This window comes from Prorops nasuta, unplaced genomic scaffold (genome assembly GCF_024137725.1).
Source record: "Prorops nasuta isolate Cenicafe-Biocafe unplaced genomic scaffold, Cenicafe_Pnas_1.2 PNAS00002, whole genome shotgun sequence".
Taxonomy (NCBI): Eukaryota; Metazoa; Arthropoda; class Insecta; order Hymenoptera; family Bethylidae; genus Prorops; species Prorops nasuta.
Genome location: NW_027116799.1, coordinates 2,365,665 through 2,376,909, shown reverse-complemented (window position 1 = coordinate 2,376,909; position 11,245 = coordinate 2,365,665). Strand labels below are relative to the sequence as shown.

The window sequence follows — 11,245 nt, the reverse complement described above, 5'->3', positions numbered from 1 at the left end:
CAAATATAAAAAGGATTTTGGCTATTTATTGTTTTATTTAATTTTTTATTCTTTATTGACTTAGTCTAAAAATACTATAATATATTAATTCCATTAATTTTATCATCGAAATAAATTTTACAATATAGATATAGTGGAATAGAAAATATTTTTTTATTTAACAACTTATTTACAAATTCTTCTATTTCGTTGAACATTTTTCTAAGTCAACATTTTAATTCTACTTATGCTTTATTGGCTAGTAGACCAAGTAAAGTTTGGCAGCGTTCTTTTACCTAGAATAAGATCAAAGATAAGTTTATACTAATATCAACATATTATGTAGAAATAATAAATAAAGCTTCTTACTACATAAGCATTTGTCGTTTTTTATAAATGGAAAATAATTTAATTGTCATATAATTTAAGATTGAAAGTAAACAATTTTTTGATCATAAAATTTCTAAACAGATTAAAAAAAAGACCTGGGATAATCCAAGTGTAAAGTAATAAGCTATAAGTTTATAAAAATTTGTGTTTTGCTGTCATGCAAATATTGTAAGTCATAAATGATTTACTAGAATTTATATTTTAAAGGCATACTATCCGCGATGAAATAAAGAGAATTAAATAAATTTATTAAACTGTGAAAGATTAGCTGTTGTGACGTCATAAGTAATAGAAAACGTTCTGACTTTTATTTTTTTTACTTCAATGGCAGAAGTCCTTTAGAAAAGTTAAAATCAATCAAATTTTGGTAGTAGCTTTCCACTTATCGAATATTTCAAATAAGATACTAGGTGAAGTACAGTTTATGTACTTTCAACTGTGTGTAAATAATTGAATTGCATAACTGAAATTTTTTGTAAGAAGGACGGTATACATATATATCGTTGATATCGTGTAAATTAACAAATCCTTAGGTGCGCGAGTAAAGCAGAAAAACATTTCTCGTAATAAAAGCAATTTTGTTAAAAGTCGAATGATTTTAACTTTTCTAGAGGATTGAGAGTGCGATGAAACAATGCAAAAAGAAGAAAATATGAGTCACATTTGGTCTTATATCTTGTAGCTAATTGGTTTAATGTCAAATGATATTAGGAAACGTTTTTTAAAACTATACGATTATTTACACCATGTTTATCATTATGGGTTATATAGCTCACCTGTTTGACTGTGCGATTTTCAAGTAATTTACTAATATTTACAAAAGAATCTTCAGAATATTCCTTTTTAATATTTAACAACAAAATCATATCTTCTTCTCGAGTCCAAGGTTTTACATCTGTAGTTTTTGTTTTATGTTTACATTTAATATCACTGGATGCACTTTTCCGCTTTGAACCTAAATCCTTTCTGTCTTTTACCATTTTACTTTCACTGATACTTACACCTTTGAAATGTTTTTCGAACTGTTAATCATATGTATATTTTTAAATCAGAATTTAAACAAATTATTTACTTACACGGATTATTCACGTTCGAAAGATTTACTTTTTTTTCTGTGTATGTTATATTATTTTTCTCCGAGAGTTTAAGTGTGTCCGATGACAAACACAATTCATATTTACTAACTGTAGCGCCAGTATTTTTCTCGTCATGCATTTCACTTATTTCTATTTTCTTTTCTCTTTTACTTTTTACAGGGGAGGAACATATCTTTTTAGCGTACACAATTGCATCATCTGGACATCTTGGTCGTTTAAGAGGATTTTCTTCATGGCCTAATTTCTTGCTGACATTGGATATTATTTCGTTAATTTCTTTCCAGTTTGAACAGCTTTTTTGGTTACATTTTTTATGTAAAATTTCATCTTGATTTAAATAATTTTTTGATGATTTTTGTTTTCCTTTGGTTGTAATAACAGGAAAATATTTATCCGTAGATTTTAGCGAAATGCGAGTGATGTTTGATAGCTCATCTTCTTTCGGTCCAGGAAAAGTGATTTTTGCTGGCCTAAGACCTTCTAATGTTTGCAAGTATATTCTTCCATTTAAAAACTAAAACATAAAATTTCTTTAATATATACGTTGTTTCAGAAGTTTGGGAACCTTTAAAATTATGGAAAACTAATTGTAACACTGACGGTATTTTTCGACAAAAAAATGTTTCTATGCATAAGCTAGTCATTATTGAAAAAAATAAATTCGAACATAACAGAAAGCTTAAGGTAGTGGTGTGGTTATACGTTATTACTAAAATGAATTTTTATTGAATAATAGTTTACTTGCTTTCAAGAATATTTTAAAGAGCTGTTGTAATGTACTCTTCGTTCGGCTAAAAATGTAGCGCAAATACATATTGGTATATATTGACTTATATATATGTATACATATACTTAACATATTTTTTCTTCAAAATCAAATATCTTGTAAATATAAGTTAAACTTATGCATATATAAATTTTGTTATGTGATATCAACGATAAAATTATATTATCTGGTAACGAGGTTACTGAGAAACTCTTAATAGACCAATAATGTGAATTTAATTTCTTACTCTTAGTCCACATGATAAACAATGCTCGCTTATTCCTTTTAGCGTTTCTTCTTCAAGTTTGTGACAACTACATTTACAATTATCACCGCCATATCGATCGTCTAATGGATTCATTGCTGAAAGCTCTAAATTTTCAAATAATTCAGAAGCTCCTTCAATGCATATTTTATTCTTATCATGTGGTCCCAAAGGATATGCTAAATTTTCAAACAAACAAGGAGCAAGTAATCTAAAATAACAATAATAATATTTAAATTCCATACTCTGTAATCAATATTATTGGAAAGTGCAACTCTAATATCTTATACTTTTTTTAAATAGAGTTTAAAATACTAAAGTAGTCAAAATTAAGAAAAATATTACAGTAAATAACAATGCATTCGTTAAAGTAAAATAAATGGTATTCGGTAAATATTTACCGCTCTGGTGGTTTTCCTGTAGGTAATATTTGTAAAAATAAGTCCATCACAAGAGGATGTCCTTTTAGAATAGGACCAATGCTCTTATTAACTGTATCTAGGGATACATAAGCATCAGCTGCCAATTGAGTGATTGCTTGCATCATCTTTGCCAGTTTTGCTGGTTGTTTTGCAAAATAAATTTGGACGACATCAACAAATTCACTCATCTTTTGAAGCATTGTGTATTCTATTGACTTATTTATCATTGCTGCTTGATGAGGTTTAAGGAATAATAGAAATTCTGTGCATAATTCAGGATAATCTTGTAGCTGTTTGCAAATGGAATGATATAAATTTACTATCAATTTATCTTTTATTAACAATATAGTCTCAATTTGCCCTTTTGTATGTACAGATTTATTATTGAGTGATATTTCATTCTCCATTTGATCAACTTTTTCATTGAATTCTAAGTAAAGTCGTATGACAGATTTTAATATTTCGGGATTATTTAATTCTAGTATTAAATGAAGCTTCTGTAAATATGATACAGCAAATTCTGAAAAAAAAAGGTTTTAATTAAAGTCAAGATATTTTTAAAAATTTCGAAATATTCTTTATAGACCGAAATAGTTCTATGCCAAATCATGTTAAATCAGAATAAGAATAAATAAAAGTATACAAAATCAGGGTTCATCTTTTATGGAAAAGTATTCTACCACAACCTAACTCAATTGTTTTACTATTGTCTCCTATGATACTGTAAGTGAAGAAATTAAATTATAAATATTACAAAATATGTAAAAAAATTATATACTTGAATCTTTTTCCATTTTCTGTAGTACATTTTCTGCTTTTAGTAGTCTTTTTATATTTTCTAGCTCTCTGGCTTCTTTAGCTTTTTTTCTACTAACAGAATCCTTTTTTATTGTAGTACTTGCTAACATTAGTTCAGCAATATCTTCTTCATTATCCTATAATTAGACATATAAAGTACTTAATTTACATAAACCGAAAATTATTTTAACATTACTCAAATACTTACTACTCTTCCTGCAATTTCATTTTCTGACTTTTCTTGTAAGCTACTTTTATCTTTGCTCTTAGTAGCATTAGTTTGAGAAATATTTTTTGAATATCCCATTTGAGTCATTAATTTTAAATTTTGAACACTTCGTAATTTTGCTAATCTAGGGGTTGTTTTTCTTTGTTGTGACATTGGAGAAAGAGAATTACTCTTTTTTGGTTGTACATCGTCCGCTGATATTATTCCTGATTCCTGATCTAAATGATCCATTTCCTCCTCTCTCTTTTTACTTTGTACAGGTAGTAAAGCATTTAGATTTTTCTCATTTGGTAATTCCGTATCTTTATTTGTTTTGTTTTCAGATTCAGTAGATACTTGAGAATTTATTTCTTTTTTATTATCCATGGTTTTGTCATTGTTTGCTATTTTAGAATCTTCTGCTGCAGTTACTATTTTAGGTAACATATTAACAATAGGATTTCTTAAAGGATGAGATATAAAAGCTTCATTGTGTAATTTATTATACCGATTGTTTATACTATGTAATTGTTCATTTTCAAAAGACTTCAGTATGTATTTACGTTTCAAAGTATCTATACTTTTCGAAGCCTAGAAAAAAAAACATTTATTATTATCATATACCAAACGTAAATTTTTTTCCATAAAATTATGTAAAACATTAAAGGAAAATAACATTAATTGTAATTTTTTAAAAAACTATAGAAGGCAGAATAAGGGGGAGTATTATATAGACAATCATAAAATAGCAGTTTCATAAAGGAACCCGCAGAAAAATCATGGAAAATGGCTTTCGGCTATGTTTTTGAAATTTTGCGAAAAAAATGTTCTCAGCACCTAGATTGAAAAAGTTAATTGGCACAAAACTAAAAAATTTAAGATTTTTATCTATCAATATCTAAAGTGGTTTATTTTTTAAGTGTAGTATACCATATTCCATGATATTTCAAAATTTTTTAATGACGGTTTTGGTTAGTTGGACAAAATTTTACAAAAAAAAAAAATAAGCATAAAAGCTTGGTGCATTTGAATAGCTTGAAAAATACGAAAACACAAAGATCATCTTGCGTTTTTTCAATGGAATCATTTATTTCAAGAACTTTTTAAAAAATACTATATTGATTTACCACTTACTCGGTATGACGTTCTCCCTTTAAAATTAAGTGACATGCACATATATTATGCGTGATAACTATTTGTGAATTAGCTAATTAATACATTGTTATTAAATAAGAGTATAACATAAACCTTATTTTTATAACAATTATAATTTATAATAAAATTACTTACACCACCTAAATAATTTTGCCACCGCAATGAAAGATTTTTAGGTTGATCTTTTGGTGCCTTAATTTCGAAGTCTAATGTTACAACGTGTATTGTTCTGGGAGCTTGGCCTTTTTCAAAATAATGCTGTAAAAAATAATAAGTTAAAAAATAATATTTACAAAACTTATATAAACACTTGCCTTAATTGGATTTGGAACTTTACAACGACGACATTTATTAATATAATTAAATAATGCTCTAGGCTCTCTACATGGTAATAAATATTGCGCTATTAATTGAGCTGTATCCATAAGATGTATATTTTTACTTTTATATTTTTTCTGCTTTGCCATGGCAAATGAAAAAAACTGCTCTAAGCCTAATGCTATTAAACTGAAAATATAAAAGCCTAATTTATTTAGTGTCTGTAGCTCCTGTGAAATAAGAGGTAAATCAATTATGTTAAGTCTAGTGTTCAGAAAAATTATAATGAAAATCTTATATGGTGATGGAGAGAAACGAGATATCTCTTCGTGATCACGCAAGGTTCTTCTTAATAGCTCATTGTTTCAAAAAGTCGCATAGAATCACATTTCCAATGATGCCACATATACAAAATATTCGTAGTCTCACCTCCTATTATTTCGAAAAATATATAGTTTTCATAAAAATAAAAAAAAAATGTAGATTTTTGTTACTCTTCCTAAATTTTATTACGAAGGTATCTAATTGACCTAGAAGAATCACGCAAACCATATAATGGTTAAACTAATTGTTTAAAGTGGAATTTCTTATTTTTTATTGCTTATTCTTGTATGTTATCCCAAGGCTTTCCCACAAAACATCATATAAATTTATAATTTCGTATTAAAATATTCCGAGTGAATGAGTGGATGAATTGAAAAATTCATGTAGTGTTTTGGAAATCTCTTGAGATATGATACAAAAATACGTAATAAAACTTAAAAGTTCCGTTAAAAAAAATCAGTTATATCTTTATATTAAATATGCGCGGCATTACAGGGTCAAATGAATACAACCATAATAAAGTTTGAAACACAAAAAATAGGCGATTTTGTAATTTTTTTGAAAGGTGTGCATTCTTCTGAAACAATAAGAGGGAGAGGAGGGGGCTTTATAGATATCTTTGAATAAATAGATTTTGCCTCATTTAAAACGCTCCAAAGCACAGATGTACCAAAACACTTGTTTCTATCAGCTATGATTAGAAATATCAGTTTTACATTGTGTTTTTCTCAATTCTAATAGGATAAAAGATTTAGAAAAAGTTATATGTCAAATCTTGATCTTTTATAGTTATTCAGAAACATTTCTTATGACATCTATGCTCTAGGGTGTTATGACAGATCCTGTATATTTTGCAAAATATACACAGAATCTCCCATTTTAATTTTAATATTCAAATATGTTAAAAAGTAAAAGTTTCTCTGCTTATCTATCTCGCTTTCAATTAATAGGAATTTTTCTCACACCCGGTATAAATCACATTAAAAAGGTCAAAGCTTGCGGTGTTATTATTTTTAGTCGTTTTCGTTATTCTTCTTTTAGTTATTAGAATTTGTATAAAATCTTGAATTTACAATATAACGTTTATTGATATTACAATCATCATTTTGAATTTTTTAAGCTAAATTATGTAAAGAAATATATCTTATTCCTTACAGGATACTAAAGACTTATTTATAAAATATAGCTAAAAATATACTAGATATTATGTTACATCTGAAACTAAGAAATGATGCAACATTTTATTTTTAAGACCCACGGAAATTATAAGATCTAGAATAAAATTAATATAAAAAATGAATATTTTACAAGGCTTTAAAAATTAAATTCGAATTCTGTAATTTCTTTTCAATTTTTTCAGATTGCCAAAAGAATTATGATAGATAACACAATTATTCTAGTTGAGGTGGTAACACCAAGTATGCTGAATACTATAGATATGAGTGTAATGATTGTGATAGTTTTTATTATTATATCAGTCATATTTAACCAAATATGTGACTTTCATATCTTATAAAAAAAAAGTTTTCTTACATATTTTAGCTTCCAAAAAATCCAGAATGTCTGTTGTACTGTAAATACTCATGATAAAAAAATTTAAAGACTATGCATAATTTTTAATAAATAAAAGAAAAATAAAGAAAAGATGAAAAAATAGCGCTGCCAGAAGATACGAGCCCCTTAAATTATATTGTACTCACTTTTCTTCAGACTTGAAATAGGGCGTTTTGACATATTTGGTATGTTCCGCATTAAAAGGCATTTCAGGTAATAATTGTGGATACATCAGTGCTTTACTTTCCACAAATAATTCTTCTAATTCTGGAGGAAATCTTGGTATATACTTATATTTGTTTCTCTGATAGATTTTCTTAACAGTCATTTCCTCTGTTACAATTTCTTTAAATTTCTCAAAAAATTTTGTGTCTACAAATTTGTGTTCCCATGCAGATACTAGATTTAACGCATCCTGAAGATTACTTACATTAAAAGCAGAATTAGGACCATTACTTAAATATCTGTTAAAAAACAAAGTCGATTATAATATAAAATAGCTTTTGGTAATTCTAGTTTAAAAATTAAAAACAATACCTTAAACTAATTAAATTATCCTTGCATGTTTTTGCTTGTGGATGTAATTCAGGATGCATATAAGTCATAGCAAAATGTTGTGCTATAAGTTGTACATGTTGTTGAAATTGAATAGCTAATAATTGACGCTGCTCAAAACTAACAAGTTTTGGAAGGTCAGGCTCTGCTAAAGCTGGTAGTAAATCGATCATTGAACAACTCTGAAGGGTAGAATGTCAGAGAACACAAAAACAAACAATAAAGTATAGTAATTAGCTAGGCACGAAAAAATAATGAGACTCTATCACAACTTTCTTTTAGTAACTATTTACCAATGAATTATTTTCCACTGATGAATTGAAATTATCTGATCTTTTTTTTTTAGGGGTTGTTAGAATATTTCCATTTTGCCTAGAGAATGTATCAGTAAATTCAAATAATTCTGCTATTAGATTATTTAACTCTTTTCTAGTAACTTTTACAGCTTTATCTGCACGTAACTCTTCTTTGTCAACTGCAATAAATAACATTAGGTATATATAAAATTAAATTTTTTCCTATAATTTTGTAACTATAGTAACTATCAATAGTAAATAGCAATTATATTTTTTATGCTTTATTGGTTACAAAAACTATAATTTTTAAATGCAATTGTTTACTGCATCTGAGAAACTTTAAAAATTAATACTAAATCATTTAATTCAATGCTTGAGCCTGAAAACTAACAATATAAGGCTCGAATTTATAAACCAAACTAAGCACAAATTTCAGCTTAGCAATTTCTTAAGACAAAAATCGAGCTTAGCACTCTATTGAAGGTTAAAGTGAGACAATTGATCTTACCTAAGACCATGCTAAGCTTAAGTTTCGTTTATAAATTCAGGCCTAAGTATTTGCAGTGTAAGAGAGTATTTTAACAAATTAAATTATATATTTATAAAATCTGCATTTTAAATGTCTAAGGCAAATATTTTATTTTAATAGGTGTTTTAGTAAAAAAGTATTATTGTTTCAAATTTTTATTTGCTACCATTATTAGAATTTACTTTTTATCAAATATAAAAAAGAAAATTAAATAGATATTACATACGTGTATCAGTTTCTTCATCATCTAATATATTATATTCTGGATCAGCATCAGGATCATCCTCTAATATATGATCTTGAACCAATGGTTGTGTAAATTCTTTTAAAAAATTATTCCAATCTTCATCTGCATCAAAATCCCAATCATACATATCAGTTGTTATATCAGGTGGAACAAATGCCTGTTCTATGTGTTCAAGAGGTGTTTCACTTAAACTAAGTTTTGATCTTGTACGTTGGCCAATACTTTCTTCATCTGACATCAAGTGAGGTAAGCTATTTTAATACACAAATATTTATTATAAACTATATTATCCTATATGAGAATAAAGCAACCACTTGAACATGTAAAATTTGATATTAGAGATATGAATAAAATTTATAATATAGTATTATCCTATAATGAGTATAATATCTATAATTATTCATAAACTTGTAAAAAAGAGTATATCTTTTTATATAAACTTTCACATGTTCTCAGTAATACAGGTGTGTATATTTTAAAAAGAGCTTATAACTAAAAGAGTTATATATGACTAACTTAAAAAAATGAAAATCTTAGAATTTCCTGTACAATTTATTTGAGATATTAATAAAATTTTTTGTAGAAACATATTATTTAATTGATTCATATAATAACAATAAACTATAATACAGACAAGTTGGACTAACCTAGGAATTTTAAATAAGCCATCAGAATCATATTGATTATTTGAATATTTGCTTGGCTCGATTGCATTTTCATCCAAATTTCTAGGTGTTGATGGCTGAGAATCAATGTCACTAATTATAGAATGTTCACCATCTCTATCATCATCACTATATTTATCATGATAAGGATTATATTCTTCATCAGAAGAATCTTCGGGCAGCTCTTCCTCAATTAATGCTTGAACTTCTGACGATCCTGTCTTTAAAGGTGTCAGAGACCAAGGAACATTTAATTGTGAAACAGCTAATTGTCTAAAATAAAAAGTCTAATAACTTATAGTTAAGAATATTGTAATAACTTAATCAAAAAAAATTATTTACTTGGCCTTTGCTCTTGTTAATTTGGGTTCAAATAATACATCATTTTGCGTTTCTTTTAGCTGTCCTTGAACCATTACCATTACATGTTCATTTGTAATGACATGTTTTAATATATTTTTTACATTAGTAGCAGTTAAATTAGTTTTAGCAGCTTTAGCATCTAATTGCCTTTCAAGTTCTACAACCATTTCATCAATAACAGAAACTTCTTCCATTGATTCTCTCTTTTTAGAAAATAATTCATACTTATCTACTTCAGACACATCTATTTGAAGATGTGCTGTTTCAGAATCAGTAGAATTTCCGCTATTTACATCATCAAAGTCAAAATTTAATGAAAATGATAAATTAGAATTTTGTGGAGACTTTTTAGTAGAGCTATTCAGATTTTTTTCCATTTTATTATCTGTACTATCTACCTGATCTGGATTTGCCTCATTTGCTCCATTCTTCATGATTTAAAATCCAATCATTGATTACTTTATAACCTTAAACAATATTTACAAATTTATGGTCATAGACGTTGTACATACATAAAGGCGCGCGAGCCGCGAAGTAAGTGGCTGGTGTCTTTTCAAAGATGTTCCTAAATGAAGCAAAAAATCAATTTTGCGAGAAGCATTTTTGCTACAGTTGCCAGGAATGGTTGCATTGGTAGCATTCAGCAGAGACAAATGTTGAGGGAGCGGTGTATGTTATTGGCTATTACTCTTAGATCCTATAATTTTATCCAATAGAAGTAGAAGTTTAAAAAGAAATCTGGTAACGTTACTGAGCTACTACCTTTGCTGACTGCTACCAATGGTAGCATATGGTAGCATTCAGCAGAGGTAGCAGCTCAGTAACGTTACCAGATTTCTTTTTAAACTTCTACTTCTATTGGATAAAATTATAGGATCTAAGAGTAATAGCCAATAACATACACCGCTCCCTCAACATTTGTCTCTGCTGAATGCTACCAATGCAACCAATGCCAGGTATGGCTTTTTCTAATGTTTCGATGCATTTAGGAACTGCTTTAAAAAGACACCAGCGCTCTTACTATGTAGTGCTAATACGCGCGCCTATGTATAACTCATCCTCGCTTATCTCGTATATACACAATGGGAAATTAAATCATATGTAGCTCAGGCATCAGATAGTGTAGTAATGAATTAAATAATATAATTCAACCCGGGAAAGAAAACTATAGTATAATTAACGGGAATCCGTATACCGACATTACATAGCGAAAACTATTTCGCATGCAACGTCGTCATTTGTTGACGGATTGTAAAGTTATTACAGGTTTTTGGAAATGCCAGAAGCTTATCTACTAAGTTACGTTAGGAAAAT

At 27.7% G+C, this 11,245-nt stretch overlaps 1 protein-coding gene across 3 annotated transcripts; it reads right to left on the bottom strand.

Moving 5' to 3' along the window:
• Positions 1-131: 131 nt before the first annotated feature.
• mute (muscle wasted) lies at positions 132-10,588 on the bottom strand. Of its 3 annotated transcripts, none has more exons than XM_066736319.1 (15): positions 9,911-10,588; positions 9,551-9,841; positions 8,883-9,154; positions 8,125-8,306; positions 7,814-8,013; positions 7,423-7,740; positions 5,395-5,587; positions 5,216-5,338; positions 3,926-4,516; positions 3,698-3,854; positions 2,899-3,439; positions 2,480-2,708; positions 1,446-1,980; positions 1,146-1,372; positions 132-275 (listed from the first exon to the last, which is right to left on the bottom strand). In XM_066736319.1, the coding sequence occupies exons 1-15, from the start codon at positions 10,363-10,365 to the stop codon at positions 225-227; spliced, it is 4,365 nt and encodes a 1,454-aa protein (XP_066592416.1). In that variant the 5' UTR covers positions 10,366-10,588; the 3' UTR covers positions 132-224. The 3 variants fall into 3 exon arrangements, with proteins under 3 accessions (XP_066592416.1, XP_066592425.1, XP_066592408.1); XM_066736328.1 differs by having other exon boundaries at positions 132-1,372; positions 9,911-10,088; positions 10,157-10,281; XM_066736311.1 differs by having other exon boundaries at positions 132-1,372.
• Positions 10,589-11,245: the final 657 nt, after the last annotated feature.

Excerpts from the sequence above, each read along its gene's own strand:
- mute (XM_066736311.1), bottom strand. The coding sequence starts at position 10,365 with ATGAAGAATGGAGCAAATGAGGCAAATCCAGATCAGGTAGATAGTACA. Across the intron at positions 5,339-5,394 it reads AAGTTCCAAATCCAATTAAG|CATTATTTTGAAAAAGGCCA; the intron begins GCAAGTGTTTAT and ends TATTTTTTACAG. Across the intron at positions 3,855-3,925 it reads ATGAAATTGCAGGAAGAGTA|GATAATGAAGAAGATATTGC; the intron begins GTAAGTATTTGA and ends GTCTAATTATAG.